Below are 18,211 nucleotides of genomic sequence, written 5' to 3' on the forward strand. Positions count from 1 at the left end.
CTACAAAGTTTGTGTTCTTCCATTAATATTTTAATGAAATGTTATAATATTTATCAGATTTGGTAGTTGACGCAATTACAGTGCAATTTACCTTTAGCTGTAACTAGGGATGCACTGAATCCACTATTTTGGATTCGGCCGAACCCCAAATGCTTTGCGAAAGATTTGTCCGAATACCGAACTGAATCTAAATCCTATTTTGCATATGCAAATTATCCTTCTGCCAGGCCAAACTGAATTTGCATATGCAAATTAGGGGTGGGAAGGGGAAAACATTTTTTACTTCCTTGTTTTGTGACAAAAAGTCACGCAATTTCCCTCCCTGCCCCTAATTTGCATATGCAAATTCAGTTTGGCCTGGCAGAAGGATTGAAGCATCTTTTTACGTTGATACAGTTAAAGACATCTCACTTTGCTAAAAGTATGAGCTCTTATTGTTAAGTAACACTTATGATTACCCAGAGAAATTTCTGTATTGGCAGGCAATATTACCATATAAATTGTTTTTCGCTTCCAGAAAGATCAGTTCCAATTTAGTGCCATTGTAGTTTTACTGTTTTTTGCTCAACTTTGTATTTTACCATTAATACGGGTATGGGGTACCTTTACAGGAAACCATTACAGGTATGGGGCCTGTTATCCAGAATACTCAGGACCTGGGGCTTTCCAGATAATGGATCTTTCCATTATTTAGATCTTCATACCTTAAGTCTACTGGAAAATTATGTAAACATTAAATAGCCCAATAGGCTGATTTTGCTTCCAATAAGGATTCATTCGATCTTAGTTGGAACCATGTACAAGGTGCAGTTTTTGCATAATATAAAACAGAGAAAAAGGAAATTATTTTTAGAAATTGAGTCTATGGGACACAGCCTTTCCATAATTCGGAGCTTTCTGGATAACAGGTTTCCGGATAACGGATCCCATACCTGTATCTAGAAAGCTCCAAATCATGGGAAGGCCACCTCTCATAGAGTCTATTTTTATGGACAAATCAACCAAAATGTACTGGTAGTGCCAACGTGTTAGGCACCCTCCCCCACAGTAAATATAATCACTTACCGTACCTTAAACCCTTGGCCGGTGCTCCTGTTTGCTGAGAAGTGCACAAGCCTGGGGTACTGTCCTTTTTATGTAGATGAAAAAATTCCAGGATACGCCTACCCAGCACACATGCACAGCAGAGGAATGCACCAAGCAGTACCATAGGTAAAACTCCTAACTTGTGTGGGTTAAGAAATCTTCTCTGAGCAGCCGATTTGAAAACTTCAACTTGCCTCCCTTTTGAGGCAAGCCACACAGCGTGAAAACACTACAGCTGTGTTTGTTGCAGGAATTGTTTATTATTTATTTGTTTATTGTGATACATTTTGGAAGCCAAAACTGAACTATCAGTCCACACTGATTCACACTGTATTGTAGTGGAAAAACTTGTCAGGTGACACTATTTCCTGGAAAATAGTTTTCACAATACTATTGCCTCACAAGGGCTGATGCCAGAATTTGTCAGGTGACTTAGATAAAGGCTATGGGGGGCTGCCTTGTGCAGTATTTTTGGTTAAGGATCACCCCCCTCCCCAGCAGCACATCAGCAGAACAATGGGAAGGTAACCAATTAACAGCTGCCTAGTAGCACTCAACAGTAAAAATCCATGTCCCATTGAGCCACCTTTAAAATCTTTGGAGGGGACTGGCATGCACAGCAACCCCCATACCAGCCCCTTCCACATATGATTTGGGGAGGGAATTGCTTTACATGTACTCAATCTGTTATCCAGAGAGCTTTGAATTATGGGAAGGCTGTCTCACATAGATTAAATTTTTATCCAAATAATTCCCATTTTTAAAAATGATTTCCTCTTTCTCTGTAATAATAAAACAATATCTTGTACCAATGTCTAATTAATGCTTTTTGGAGCAAAGCAAGTCTTTTGGGCTTATTTAATGCTTAAATGTTTAGAACAAGTCAGGTATGAAGCTACAAATGAAGGAAAGATCCGTTATCCGGAAAATGGGCTGTCAAAAAGTTTTAGCTATACATTTCGGTGATGGCTGACCACAAGCCTTTCAATCGGCTGAAGAGAACACCTTGGGATAATGGGCACTTACTAAGGTTGAGCCTGAGCCTTCAGAATTATAAATTCACAATCCACAACTGACAATGCACACTGCATTAATATGGGTATGCTAGGAAAAAAGGATCATTAAGTCTATCTGAAGTCAGATCTGAAGTTGGTTTTTTATGATGGGTCAAGTAACACTTGTGGGTTCATATAACTGTTAGGGAAAGGGAATCTCCCTTCTCCACATCAATAGCGCTGTCCAGGCAAGACACGTGTCTCTCCCCCCTTTATTGTAGCTTTGGGTCCTCTGTACATGAAATTTACCTGCAGGAATGCAGGTCAGCTGACCAAAGGGCTCACTCCTTAGCCTGTATGTGCACATGAGAGGTGACAAAGGGGCAAATTCACTAACCTGCGGAGTTGCGCTAGTGCAGGCTTCGCCACACTTCGCCATTCTTTGCCAGGCAAAGTTTCACCAGGGCGCCGCTAATTCACTAAAATCCGAAGTTGCGCTCGTGGGCAAATTCACTAAAGTGTGAAGCCGCTAACGCTATCGCAAATTCACCAGCGTGAATTACTTCGCCGATTTACGGGTGCTGGTGTAAATTCACTAGCGAAGTGGAACTACTCTAGCGCTACTTCGCACCCTTATGCCAGGCGAAGTTGCGCTATGTCGAAGGGACGTAACTACGCTAATTCACTAACTTGCGCATTTTACTGAACGTTACCTCTTGCGCCAGACTTGCCTTCGCCACCTCAGACCAGGCGAAGTGCAATGGAGTAGATAGGGATTGCTTCAAAAAAAGTTGAAATTTTTTCTAAGTCCCAAAAACCGCTGGCGTCTTTTCCTTTTATAAGGGTGATAGGCTGAAAAAGATCGTAATTTTTTTGGGGGTACCCTCCTTCCCCCCTACATTTCCTAACATATGGCACCTAAACTATACAGTGGGCACATGTATAGGGCAAAATAGCAACTCTATTTTATTTTATGAAGCTTTACCAGCCTTGTATAGTGTAATGTATTTACTGCTACACATACGTCCATTATACTTTAACTTGGCGCAGTATGCAAATTAGGCATCGCTAGCGCAACTTCGCATTGCTTAACGAATTAACACTAGTGCAACTTCACTATTTTTCGTCTCCCTGAGCGCAACTTCAGATTTTAGTGAATTAGCGGCGCCCTGATGAAGTGCGGCGAAGCCTGCGCTATCGCAACTCCGCAGGTTAGTGAATTTACCCCAGGGAGGCGAATGGTAGCGAAGTTGCGCTGCCGTTGCGTAAATCAGCGAAGTAACGAAATGACGTCACGCTGGCGAATTTGTGCTAGCGTTAGGCGCTTCACGCTTTAGTGAATTTGCCCCATAGTTTCTGGAACATCAGCCTGTTAAAAGTACTACTGGAGGAGATATTTTAAAAATCACTGCCAGCCAGAAAAAAGGATCAGAATCTTCCCTGCATCTAGAGCTGAGGTTCCATCCTGCTGTAGGAACTTCCCCTCCTCCCCAGGCCCTCGATATTCGACCCATAGTAAATGTGCCCCTATGTGTGTCATATTCCCCTAAAACACCAAGGGCAGATTTATCAAAGGTTGAGGTGAATTTTTGAATTAAAAAAATACGAATTTCAAGTTCCAGAAAATTAGAAAATTTGAATATCGAAATTTATCATGTACTGTCTTCGACTTCAACCATTCGCCATCTAAAACCTGCCGAATTGCTGTTTTAGCCTAAGGTGGGACCTCCTCCAACCTACTTGGCGTCAATTGGTGGACTTTGAATAATCAAAGTTTATATGGGAAGAACTTCGAATCGAATTCGATCAAATGCGTTATTACTTCGATAATTACTACTTCGTTATAACTACCCATAACAGAAGCCCAATTGCTTTATTATGTATAGATTGTAAGAGGGAGCCAGCCCAAAAAGTTGAAGTGATGATGTAAATAGTTATACACGGTGGAGTGTATCCCACATTTTTTAATTTCTACAGCAAGCAAGGCAGCTATTATAGTATAGGCACACTAAGGGGCAGATTTATCAAACTGTGAAAAACTTACCCACTATCTATTCATCCCTATCGTATTTATCAAATAGTGAGCTTTCACTCATTGATAAATAAGCTTCTAAAATGTCATAGGAATGAATAGAAAGTGGGTTTTTCTGTGGTGAACCCTAATGTCACATTTTGATAAATCTGCCCCTAAGTATGATGGGACACTTGGAGATGAATTGTTCAGGGTCACAAGAATTTGCCTGAGTTGCCAACAATGACCTTCCTTTTCCAACAGATGTGTTATGTTGTGTATTTATGCTGTGGGGGTCTTTTACGTTAGGAGGTGTTCTAACAAATAATAGTTTATTGTGGAATTTGGTCATTTTTTCTTAAAGTACATTTCTGATGTGCTACACTGTACTAAACAGTCCCAGTAATGTGCAACTTTGTTACACAGTGTCCCTGAAAACATTTATAAATCTTGGCAAATATTCCTAAAGGCGTTGCTGTGTGAGAACAAGATAGGGAAAATCCAGCCTAGCACAGGGTTCACTACAATACTGGGGGATAAAAAAATTAATCTGACCTGCTCTCCCACATTCCAAGGCTGGGTTCATGGTGAGCTGAACACTTACATCATATAGCTAAAGTTGTTAAAACCGCAATTATGTGAGCCAAGTTTCCAATTCGCTGAGAAAGGTGAACTTTTCCATTTTTTAAAATCAGACTGCAGTCATTTTTTCTATTTAGAAGCAGAAAACACTAATGCTTCTCTTCTGATTTTTTTTTTCTCCTAAAGGAAGTTGGAGTTATTGCAGGGCATTTGGAGCAAGTTCCCTTCAAAGATACCTGGTGTGGAATAGAGTTCCTGGCAGTATATATAGGAGGGGATGGAGAGGTGGCTATGAGTATTGTACACTGTATCTCACAGGCAGGTAGAGGAAGCTGACGCTCTGTGCCAGGACCAAAAGGGAAGCACACAATGCAGTGCAACCAGGATATGGACTATTACATGAGCTTGTGCCTTGCCATTATTAGCGTTGTCTTCCTAATCAGACAGTTCACTTATCCTGCTGCTTATGGGAAACATGTTGCCACTGGCAAGAAGCAAAATGAATTCATGGTCTCGGCAAGGTATGGCTGGTTTATTCAAGAGTTACCCTCCTTCTTGGTGCCGGTTGTTGTTATACTGTACAGACAGCAATGCAGTTCCCTTGGCTGCAAGATGCTTTCATTCATGTTCTGTGGACACTATTTTCACAGGTAAGGGCACCACAATTTCCATCTCCAAATCTATTCCTATGTGGGCAGGAGAACAGAACATTATGTAGATTATCATTTTACCTCAGAATTGTTTCTTATTATATGTTATTTATATACCACCGACACATTTACTCAGTGCTTTATATGAATTATATATCATTTACATCATTTACATCAGTCCCTGCTCCAGTGGAGTTACACTTTTTCCTGTAGGTTTAAACACTTGCGGGGGAATGTAATAAAAGTCGGTAACGGAAAAACTATTCTTAATGTGAAAAGTTATGCCTTTGCACAAACAAATTTTGCTTTGGGCGAATTAAATATAGCTTTTGTGAACCTGGAAACTATTTAGCGACCACTTCCGACAGTGGAAGAACGTTTGCGAATTTTATAGTTTGTGCCAATGCTCAGTAAATGTAATAAAACATCTTACTGAAAAAGTCGTTATGTTTGCTCCAAAAGATTACGACACCTTTAAGTACTTCTTAAAGAGCGTGCAATTAAAATTCGAATTGCACAATTAAAATGTGCAATGTAATAACAGTTTAAGGAACAATATTACTTTGAAAGTTTTTTTTGATTTTTATTCTTATTGGTGCGAATTGTTTTGCTCGTTGCTACTTTTATTACATCCCCCCATTAATGTTAAAAAAAGCCCGTCTTTATAGCACGTTTGGTCGCTGCAAAGCCAGATCTTAATGTAAAATTATTCTGATCAACAATCTATCATGATCCTGGTAGAAAAAATAGCTATTTCCTGAAATGCTTAAATGATTTTAACTAACAAAATGGCATAATCTATAAATCTGTGACCAATATTCAGGGTATTCTGAGAAAACAAAACTACAGTATGTCCTTAATTAGCAGTGTTCCCACTTTTTCATTGAGTGGAGTAATGATTCAATAAGCTGCTTGTGATAAAATAAAGAAGTCTGAGAAGTTCTTGAGCAGGATAGGAGCAATGGAATCCTTTGTAGGGCTGCATTCAATCTGTTGGTCACCAGTTGACCAGTTGTGTTAAAATTGTTGGCTGAAGAGTTAAGTTTTGAAAATAAAATAAATCAATAAGAGTATGTCCAAATATTGACATCACTGTTTGTCTGATATGGTGATGTTAGTGTAGTGGCTATTCATTTTTCATTCCCAAGCTAAGACAGCTAAATAAATTGGGTTAAGTCTGGGTTACTTTTCTGTTGAGGAGGTAAACCATTCTTTTTCTCAAAAATAGTAATAACTATACATTTACAACTCAGATATTATTAAAGTTGCTTGTTTCTTGATGTCTGTGCAAAATTAAGTAAACTGATTCTTAAGATGACCATACATGGGCTGATAAAAGCTGCTGACAGATCAAGGTTTGTATAGGACCCTCCAATGGGCTTCCCTGATCGATATCTAGCCAAAAATCAGTCAGATGCCGATTGGGCAGATTTAAGTGCTAGGACTGCATCAACAGATCGAAGGGTCCACACACAGACCGCCTGCATTTTTGATGATGGACACTGGTATTCTAAGACAATTTGCCATTGGGTCTTATATTTTTTCACATTTTGTTCTGAAGTGTAGTTTGAAATGTCTCCAGCTATCTGCTTGCAAGGGTTAATTCAAATTTAATTTCACTAAGGTACCCAAAGGAATGCTAGGAAACTAAAACAGAGTAAAGGGATTATATTTGGGACAGAACGTGAACAAACCTGGGACTATGTGACTTTTTACAGAGACCCGTGAGTGATTGCCATTGCAGGTTTCTATTTGTGTCCCAAATCATTACTGAAAATAATATTTTCCTAGGAAGTACTGGATTCCATATCTGGTGTTGTTGTGATGTTATTCTGTGGTATATTGATTTTATCACATTTTAACTGATGTGTGTTTAGAGTGGTAGGCTGGCCAGCCAACTTTTATATTGTTTTTGCTAGAGAATACATTGTATATTATCTAGTTCCCAATGTATATGTTTTAGTTTATCAATTACTAACTGATATAACCCAGGATATCTGATGTTACATTTTTAAAACAATAGTTCAGGTAGATGAGCCTGTACCCAGCAGTGGCTGATAAACCACTCACGTTTATTGGCAAATAGTTCTCTCAACCAAACCAAGTTCAGAAACCTTGAAAACCCATAGGCATATACTGTATGGCCTTTCCTTTGCAGTAATGCTCTGCTGAGCAATTGCTTTTAAATGTCACAATCTCATTGGTCTTATTGTAACCTTAACAAAGTTTAATCTGCAGATGAATTTTAGTCTAATGGCACACAGGGTTGGGGAAACAGTTTTTCTTGCCACTCTCATCTGCTGCTTTGTAAAATTGTACTGAGAGGCAAACCACTGGCCTGTGTGAAGAAACACAAAGAGCAGATTTTAGTGTGAAAATGTGGAAAAAAAGCAAATGTGATATTGGTACAGTATTGAGAGTGGTCCAGTAGTCATTCATTGCCTCCAGGCTTTCCTTGAACTTTGTAGAAAAGGTTAAATGAAAATATAGTTTATCGTCCTCTTTGCCATTGCTTCTGGTCAGTGTCGGACTGGCCCCCTGGGATACCATAGTTACATAGTTACATAGTTAAATTGGGTTGAAAAAAGACAAAGTCCATCAAGTTCAACCCCTCCAAATGAAAACCCAGCATCCATACACATACCCCTCCCTACTTTTAATTAATTAAATTCTATATACCCATACCTATACTAACTATAGAGCTTAGTATCACAATAGCCTTTGATATTATGTCTGTCCAAAAAATCATCCATTCTTAAAGGCATTAACAGAATCAGCCATCACAACATCACTGTGAGAACGCATGCTTGCGTCCTGTCCGGCGCAGGCGCGGACGCGCTAATGCGCGTCGGCGTCTGACGCGGGACGCTGGCGACGGTCGCGGACGCGGAGGCGCCGGCGACGGTCGCGGGCGCAAGGACGTAGGCGGAAACGCCTGTGACGGACGCGCTGGCGTCAGCTCCGCGACGTCACCGCAATGACGCCAGTTTGGCGCCAAAACTTCTGCATTTAAACCCAAACCAGATTAACATGCATTGCCTGGTTATTAGGTTATTTCGACTGAAACCCTAGCGACTCTGAACTTGAATTCCCGATTATTGACCCTTGCCTGAACCCGGACTTTGATTACTGCCGCCTGTCTCGACCTTCTTGCCTGTTTATCGACTACGAATATTTCTGCCTGCCTTTTGACCTCGGAACTCCTGACTACGACTTTTGCCTCATCCCTTGTACTTCGCTGATCGTCTCACTGGCTACTCTCCACAACCCTGCTCCCTGTTCCACTCCAGGTGGGTAGCGGTTGTGTGAGGCGCTTGTGGGTTCATTAACTTCTGCTCCAGCCTCTTCTACGTCTGGATTATACTGGTAAGTCCTGACAGTATAACCAGGCCAAAGATGGATCCAGCTGAAGGGGCGTCCCCGTTTGCAGTCCTGACGCAACAACTATCTTCTCTTACGCAAGCCGTCCGGGAGCTGCAAAGTGGCTATGCTCAGCTACAGGAGCACATTAGGACCCAACCACCGGTTGTTCTTCCGTCCACGGCAGCTGCAACTCCTCCGGTTCCAGCGGAAGTCCAGGTAATCACTTCTGAGATTTCGGAACCTAAGGTGGCCTTTCCGGAGAAGTTTGCGGGTGATCGGAAGTTGTTCCGGAATTTTAGGAGCAATTGTAAGCTACTGTTTACACTCAAGCCTCACACCTATCCCTCTGAGCAGACCCGGGTCGGGGTGATTATCTCCTTTCTGACGGGAGAACCACAGACGTGGGCCTTTCGTCTTATGGATCGCCATAGTCCTGCATTGTCCACAGTTGACTCCTTCTTTGATGCCATGGCAGTTCTTTTTGACGATCCGCACAGAGCCACTACTGCTGAAGCCGCCCTGCGTGCCTTGAAGCAAGGTAACCGTCCAGCGGAAGACTACACCCTGGAATTCCGGCAATGGGCAGATGACACGGAGTGGAATCCGGCTGCGCTTAAGAACCAGTATCGCTTCGGCCTTTCTTCTGAACTAAAAATGAATTGGCCCGTACTGGCATTCCCGACAGTCTGGAAGACCTCATCTGTCTGGCCATCCAACTCGATCGGAGGCTCAGGGAGCGCAGAGAGGAAGAAGAGGCAGAAAGAGCAGGTCTTCCACCTCAGTCTTGGATGTTACCAACCGCTCCACCTCCTATCCGAATGCCTTCCACTTTTCCTCCAGCTGTTCCACCACCCGTCTTCAGTGCAGCCCCAGAGCCAATGCAGATTGGAGCCATTAGATCTGCGTTAACTCCAGAGGAACGGATCAGACGTCGCAGACTCAACCTCTGCCTTTATTGTGGACAGGCAGGTCACTTGCTTCGGGGTTGTCCGATTCGTCCAACGGGTAAGAGGATTTTCGAAAGAGACTTTTCCAGTTGCCATATTCCCGTGCCTCTCCTGACTGTCTCTTTATCTTTGCAGTGGGGAGACAAGCGGGTAGAGCTTCAAGCAATCCTTGATTCTGGGGCCAGCGGGTGTTTCCTGGACAATAAAGTGGCGCTACAGTTCCAGATCCCACTCCAGTCCAGAAAGAACCCCATAGCCCTCCGTGTGGCAGATGGTTCTCTGATTACCTCGGGCCCTGTGGTGCAAGAGACCGTCTCACTTTTTGTTGTGTTAAATAAAGGGCATACTGAAGTCATGAACTTTGATGTGGTTTCTTCGCCTCTATTTCCCGTCATTCTGGGTCTACCCTGGTTGCAGAAACACAACCCGTCCATCAACTGGACTACCGGTGAAGTGAACTTTCTTTCAAATTTTTGAGTCTGTTCTTTATCTCCTGCTTCCGAAATTCATAATCTTCTTCCTCAAGCTTACTGGGAATTTACGGACGTTTTCAATAAGAAAGGGGCAGACAAGTTGCCTCCTCATCGTATTTATGATTGTCCTATTAATCTTCTTCCAGGGGCTCAGATTCCTTTTGGACGAGTTTATCCGTTGTCCGAGTCTGAACTATCGGAACTTCGTTCTTATTTAGATGAGAATCTAGCCTAAGGCTCCATTCGACAATCTTCTTCTCCAGCAGGAGCTGGGATCTTCTTTGTTGAAAAAAAAGATCATTCTTTAAGGCCGTGTATTGATTACCGGGATCTGAACAAGATCACTGTTAAGAATCGTTATCCACTTCCTCTTATTCCTGAACTTTTTCAACGTTTGGCGGAGGCTAAGATCTTTTCTAAACTGGATCTCCGTGGCGCATACAATCTCGTCAGAATAAGAGAAGGTGATGAGTGGAAGACAGCTTTTCGTACTCGTTATGGGCATTTTGAATACCTGGTCATGCCCTTTGGTCTTTGCAACGCTCCTGCAACGTTTCAACATTTTGTCAATGATGTTTTCAGAGACTTCCTCGACATATTCGTTATCATATATTTGGATGATATCCTTGTTTTTTCTAATTCTTTGGAGGAACACAGATCACATTTAAAAAAGGTGCTGGCTCGTCTACGTATTCATCAGCTTTATGCTAAGATTGAGAAATGTGTCTTTGAACAGACATCTGTGGACTTTTTGGGTTTTCTCCTTTCTCCGCAGGGAATTCAGATGGACTCCAGGAAGATCTCCGCAATTCTTGACTGGCCAATTCCTTCTTCCAAGAAAGCTGTCCAACGTTTTATTGGTTTTGCAAATTTTTATAGGAAATTTATAAAAAAAATTTCCCAGGTTATTCTTCCAATTACTGAGTTGACTCGTAACAATCAAAAGTTTTGTTGGTCACCACAAGCTCAGACGGCCTTTGAGAAATTGAAGGCACTCTTCACTTCAGGCCCAATTCTTCATCATCCTGACGTTTCCCTTCCCTTCATCCTGGAAGTTGACGCTTCAGAGCTTGCGGTGGGTGCTGTGTTATCGCAAAGAGCTGGGTTTCAGGAGGATCTGCATCCTGTCGCTTTTTTTTCTCGTAAACTGGCCAAGAGCGAATGTAACTATGATGTTGCAGATCGTGAATTACTTGCCATTAAGTTAGCACTTGAAGAGTGGAGGTATCTCCTTGAAGGATCTAAACATCCAATCCTCATCTTCACGGATCATAGGAATCTGGAGTACTTACGTTCGGCCAAGAGGTTGAGACCCAGACAAGCGATTCAATTTTCATCTTACATATCGACCTGGGTCTAAGAATGTGAAAGCAGATGCTTTGTCCCGTATGTTTTCTTCTGAAGACGAGCCGTCCTTGGTTCCTGAAACAATTTTAAACTCTAATAATTTTCTCCTGCTACAGTCTACCCTGGTTGATGGAATTAAAGACGCTTCCTTAAATCTCTCTGAACCATCGTTAGTTTCCAAGGAGGGTCTTCTTCTTCATCAAGGTAAAATTTTTGTTCCTGAACCTATGCGCTTAGAGGTCCTCAAGAATGTTCATGATTCAAGATTGGCAGGTCATCCAGGTATCAAGAAAACTATTATCCTGGCTAAGAGACTATTCTGGTGGCCTGGGTTGGCTAAGGACTGTTTTCAATTTGTTTCGTCTTGTGAAGTCTGCTCTAGGTCCAAGGACTCCCATTCTCGGGCCTATTGGTCTTCTACAACCTCTGCCGGTGCCTTCTCGTCCATGGGGTTCGGTTTCTTTGGATTTCATTTCTGATTTGCCATCGTCTTGTGATTGTTCCACGATTGTCGTTTTTGTGGACCGTTTAACAAAAATGGCTCATTTCAAGTCGTTACCTAGACTTCCTTCTGCTTCTGAGACTGCTGATACCTTCATTAAGGAAGTGGTAAGGCTCCATGGTCTTCCGGATGAGGTGGTGTCGGATCGTGGACCACAATTCACTTCTCAGTTTTGGAGATCGTTGTGTGGAGCACTCAAGATTTCGGTGTCCCTTTCCTCTGCCTTTCATCCCCAGTCCAATGGTCAGACCGAACGAACTAATCAGACTCTTGAGCAATATCTGAGATGTTATTCTTCATACCTCCAAGATGACTGGGTGAATCTTCTTCCCTTAGCCGAGTTCGCTTATAATAATTCCCATCATTCTTCAATCAATCAGTCCCCCTTCTTCGCAAACTATGGTTTTCATCCAGTAACTTTTCCCTCTGCCATTGTTTCTGACATTTTAGTTCCTGCTGTCAAAGACCGATTAAACTTCTTATCCAATAATTTTCAAAAGATCCAGGAAAACATGAAGCAGGCCCAACAAAAATTCAAGATGTATGCCGATCGGAGACGGAGAGGGGATCCAGAGTTCAAGGTGGGTGACCGTGTTTGGTTATCAACTGTTAACCTTAAGCTTTCTTGTCCCAGTAGGAAGTTGGGTCAGCGTTTCCTGGGTCCCTTCCCTATTATTCGCCAAATCAATTCTGTGGCCTTTCAACTCAAACTTCCAGCTTCCTGGCACATCCATCCAGTGTTTCATGCTGCTCTTCTAAAACCAGCTTCAACATTCCGATTTCCTGGGCGTTCGGCTCCTCCTCCGTTACCTGTGGTGGTCAACGGTCAGGAAGAATTTGAGGTTGAGGAGATCCTGGATTCCAGACTAAGAGGCAAGCAGCTCCAGTACCTGGTGAGATGGAAGGGTTACGGTCCGGAAGAAAATTCCTGGGAACCAACGTCGAATATCCACGCTCCTGAGTTGCTGGAGAAATTCCATAGAACTCACCCTGGTAAGCCTTCTGGTGGTCGCGTCCTGAGGCCGCTCCTTGATGGGGGGCAATGTGAGAACGCATGCTTGCGTCCTGTCCGGCGTAGGCGCGGACGCGCTAATGCGCGTCGGCGTCTGACGCGGGACGATGGCGACGGTCGCGGACGCGGAGGCGCCGGCGACAGTCGCGGGCGCAAGGACGTAGGCGGAAACGCCTGTGACGGACGCGCTGGCGTCAGCTCCGCGACGTCAGCGCAATGACGCCAGTTTGGCGCCAAAACTTCTGCATTTAAACCCAAACCAGATTAACATGCATTGCCTGGTTATTAGGTTATTTCGACTGAAACCCTAGCGACTCTGAACTTGAATTCCCGATTATTGACCCTTGCCTGAACCCGGACTTTGATTACTGCTGCCTGTCTCGACCTTCTTGCCTGTTTATCGACTACGAATATTTCTGCCTGCCTTTTGACCTCGGATCTCCTGACTACGACTTTTGCCTCATCCCTTGTACTTCGCTGATCGTCTCACTGGCTACTCTCCACAACCCTGCTCCCTGTTCCACTCCAGGTGGGTAGCGGTTGTGTGAGGCGCTTGTGGGTTCATTAACTTCTGCTCCAGCCTCTTCTACGTCTGGATTATACTGGTAAGTCCTGACAATCACCCGGCAGTGCATTCCACAACCTCACTGTCCTGACTGTGAAGAACCCCCTACGTTGCTTCAAATGAAAGTTCTTTTCTTCTAGTCTAAAGAGGTGGCCTCTGGTACGGTGATCCACTTTATGGGTAAAAAGGTCCCCTGCCATTTGTTTATAATGTCCTCTAATGTACTTGTAAAGTGTAATCATGTCCCCTCGCAACTCCCGGTGGGCCCAGGTGTCAGTGGGCCTCTTGCTTCTAATCATTTGGCCTATTTCATGGTCATTCCCTAATTCTTTATGGGAACAAAGAGGCTTAATAATGGAAGAATTGAGTATAGTATGTAGAGATAAAAGACTAGGAGAATAAAGATGTTGAGTGAGGAAAGGAAGAATAATAGTTTGAAAAGTGGGCCCATGGTCTAGGGTTTTCTGGTGGGCCCCTGACATCCCAGTCCAACATTGCTTCTGGTCACCCTTTGCTTTGCAAGCTGCAGCGAATACGCAAATCATAATTGTAATTTACAGCCGTTAAGTACAGTTGTTATACCCAAAGCCCACAGTCACCCAAAAAAAAGATCCATTCATTTAAGGTACTTGCTTTCCTCCCCACAGTTGCACCTAATGATTATACAGTATTGCATCCGAAAGTAGACAGCACTGCATTCATCTGGGAATCGCAGGTGCTTATGCTTGGAGCTCAAGAACTTGTGCCTGTGGGTGCTCACATGGGTCAAGCTGCAACAGGGAAGGAAGGCGGAACCATTACAAGCCTCCCCCACCTCATGAATATAGTGATGATGAAAGCAGGCAGAGCAGCATTCATCTGGAAATTGGAGGTCCTTATTAAATCATGTCACTTCCACCTAAGGAACATATCCAGAATACGATCATTTATCACCCAAGATTCTGCCAAAATTCTTACTCACTCTCTCATCATATCACATCTAGACCACTGTTACTCTCTTTTAATTGGCCTTCCCCTCCAAAGACTGTCACCTCTTCAGTCCATAATGAACACTGCTGCGAGGCTCATACACCTCAGCAACCTCCTCTGCCTCACCATTCTGTCAATCCCTGCACTGGCTTCCGTTACCTTTCAGAATTAAATTCAAATTAATGACACTGACTTTCAAAGCACTTCATAACTCTGCCCCACCCTACATCTCTGAACTCATCTCTATATACTCACCCAACCGCTTACTATGCTCCTCTACTGACCTGCTACTCAACTCTTCTCTCATTACCTCCTCACATGCTCGCATTCAAGACTTTGCAAGGGCTGCACCCCTCCTCTGGAACTCTCTCCCACGGTCTTTCTGACTTTTTCCCAACCTTTCTGCTTTCAAGAAATCTCTTAAAATGCACTTCTTTCGAGAAGCCTACCCTCACGCTGCATAACTACCAAACGCAACACCACATACAGTACCATATTTCTCACCCACTTAATTCGATCTTGCCCACTCCCACACCTTGTGTATTACTCCCTTCCCTTTAGAGTGTATGCCTATGCATAGGGCCTTCCTCACCTTTTTGCACCGGTATTGATTGTGATGTATGTAACTCCATATGTTCTATGTATATAATTCATGTGATTTAGTTGTATAATCACATTTACTTTACAGTGCTACGCAATATGTTGGCACTATATAAATACATGTTAATAATAAAATAATAATAATAATTCTATTTTGGAACATAAAACGTGCCTTTTTGTGCAAAGTACTAAAAACCTGATGCTTTGCAGCTAGGGTTGCCACATTTTTGGCTGAAGTATACCAACCTGGCTGGTATACTAATACTGATACTGCTCATAAAGGGGTGGACAGTGTCATCAAAGGGGAGGGGTCGGGACATCACATGGCATGGTCATAAGCCATGACAGCAAGTGGGCAGATCCTGACACAAACAGTGGAATCGGCACCGCAATATTTGCAGCTGTTTTTTGCACATTGCACCCTGTTACATATGTAGTAAATAAGCCCCCTTTGTCTTTGTATGCAGATAATATACAGGTGTATTTATCCACAGCTTTAATAACTTCATCTCCTTCTGCCAGACTTGCTATCTCAAAATTAAGCTTACTCACTTTTCCAGATGGTATACAGGTGTATTTATCCACAACTTTACTAACTCCATATTCTTCTGCCTGACTTGCATACCTCCCAACTGTCCCGTTTTTTGCGGGACAGTCCCGATTTTGGCAGCTCAACCCGCAGTCCTGGATTGTTAAGCAAATGTCGCGACTTTCTGTCTGATCTCCTGCACTGAACAGCAAGACAAAGTTTCTAACTTAATTGGCTTTTGGCAGAGAGCCCACAATATATTTTGCAGGTGCACTTTTGTTACAATTTAAAATAAGCAAAGAAACAATTGTAACAATTTAATATACGCCGGTCTCTTGGGGAAACTGTGACTTGCAGCTTTAATGGGTAATTCACTGTAGCAAAACTGTAATAACCGCAAAAATGTGTTCAAACTTTCATAAATGGCAAAATTTGTAAAATTAACATGGTAATTAGGGGGTGTGGCATCAAAATGGGCGCTGACTTTTTGTCCCTCTTTCTATTTCCAAAACGTTGGGAGGTATGGACTTGCTATATAAAAATTAAGTTTACTCACTTTCCATTAGCTACTGCTCTGCTTAGTGGACAGGCGTGCCACCAGTATTTGCTAGGAAGAGTATCAGAGCTGCTTCTTGTTTAACCTGTAGGGGGAAAGAACGTACCGTTTTATTTTAAAAATGTTAGAGAAGAATCAACATGTTTATATCAGGTGTCTTGTTTTGATTTAAACAGAATCACCACTCTTTTTATGAATATAAATCCCATGTAAAGTAGAACTAAAGCTTAAAAGTAGGGCTGAAATGTCTACTTTATGTTTTGGGGTTCTACACCAGCCCATGGCTACCACAGACCTTGAACAGGGAAGATCTGTGCCTCCAAAGATACCCCCCGGTAGCTTCCAATCTTCTATTCTTCTGATTCACTGCACATGCCTTTTGCTGATATCAGTTACTAAACTTGGGGACAATATAAGGCTGAGGTTAGTAAATAATTATTGATACATGGCAGTTCAGAAACCAGCACACTTAGAATCAGAATTTATTCATCAGCCCTGGAGCTTATGGTAGTTTATATGACAGGCAAACCTCATTTTCGGCTTGATGATTTGTGACCCCTAAGCTTAGCTTATCAACAGCTGCTCAAAGCCCACTGAGTATGTGCATGTCGCAGAGACTCCTAACAAAATCCAAGATGGCAAACTCCTTTGACAGCTTTGAATGCCTGGATCATTACTTCTACATATATGCAGTGTATTAAATAAGCCATATTCATTTTTAGGGTTTAGTTCTCCTTTAAACTGTAGAACAATTAATTGACTTGTTTTGTATACTCCAGTATATTTTCTTATATTAAAATAACATAATCAGACAGAAGTGTTCCTTTAAACTAAACAAAAACAGTATAAAAATGAAGTTTTACCTACAGTAATCAGACTTCATATTACAATAAAACTAAAACACAACCATAATCTGGAAGGTACAGACCCATGCACCCAGTAGTGCAGTAACCCTTATTTATAAAAATAGGAGCACCACTAATTTATTATCATTCAATTTAATGACAGTGCTTATAATTGCCAATACAGACTCACCATGAATAGTGCTGCACATATAAGAGATGCTCGTCCAAACAAATCCCTGGCATCTCAGGTTGGGATGTGAGTCTCTATTTAGGAGTTATAAATGCAGTCCAAAACTTCAGAACAAAACTGCACAGTTCAGGTCAAGGCTTAGTGGAAATGAGATTCATAATGACTTATTTAGTCAACTCCTACAAAGACTGGCAGTAAATCTTGGCAATAATGAAGCTTGAAAATGCAGCATTTGAATTAAACAGTGTATGAATGAAAAGAGACTTGAGGTTCGCCAACAATATTTCAGCACATTATGCTTGCAATGGCAGTATTTAGATGACGCCAGGCATATATATGAAGAAGCTGCACTCTCAGGTCTTACGAAAATATAAATATACAGTTAGTTCCATAAATATTTGGACAGAGACACCTTTTTTCTAATCTTGGTTCTGTACATTACCACAATGAATTTTAAATAAAACAACTCAGATGCAGACTTTCAGCTTTAATTCAGTGGGTTGAGCAAAAAGATTGCATAAAATTATGAGGAACTAAAGCTTTTTTTTTTTTATCACAATCACTTTATTTCAGGGACTCAAAAGTAATTGACTTAGTGTAGGACTCCACGGGCGACGTGCTGCGACAAAACGCATGCGACAAAAATAAAGCAAGAGATAGAATTGTCGCATGATGTTGCAGCGTTGATCCGACTGTCGGATGCAGACGCTGCGTGCTGCGTCTGCATCCGACAGTCGGATCGCGTTGGATCAATGCTGCGACACCATGCGACAATTCTATCTCTTGCCTTATTTTTGTCGCATGCGACAATTCGCATTCGTTTTGTCGCAGCGTGTCAAATCGTGACAAAATCGCTCATGGAGTCCTACCCTTACAATTGACAATTGACTCAAAGGCTATTTCATGGGGAAATGTGGGCTATTCCTTTGTTATGTCATTATCAATTAAGCAGATAAAAGCCCTGGAGTTGATTTGAGGGGGGTTGCTTG

The 18,211-nt window shown here is 42.3% G+C and overlaps 1 protein-coding gene across 1 annotated transcript in view; it reads left to right on the plus strand.

Moving 5' to 3' along the window:
- The first annotated feature begins 4,373 nt into the window (after positions 1 to 4,373).
- The window catches only part of srd5a2.S (steroid-5-alpha-reductase, alpha polypeptide 2 (3-oxo-5 alpha-steroid delta 4-dehydrogenase alpha 2) S homeolog), a 29,125-nt gene continuing 15,287 nt past the window's right edge, over positions 4,374 to 18,211 (plus strand). Inside the window, exon 1 of the mRNA XM_018265247.2 lies at positions 4,374 to 5,324. Within this exon, the coding sequence (XP_018120736.1) occupies positions 5,044 to 5,324 (281 nt within the window). The 5' untranslated portion in view covers positions 4,374 to 5,043. The remainder of the gene's footprint in view (positions 5,325 to 18,211) is intronic.

This window comes from Xenopus laevis, chromosome 5S (genome assembly GCF_017654675.1).
Source record: "Xenopus laevis strain J_2021 chromosome 5S, Xenopus_laevis_v10.1, whole genome shotgun sequence".
Lineage (NCBI taxonomy): Eukaryota > Metazoa > Chordata > Amphibia > Anura > Pipidae > Xenopus > Xenopus laevis.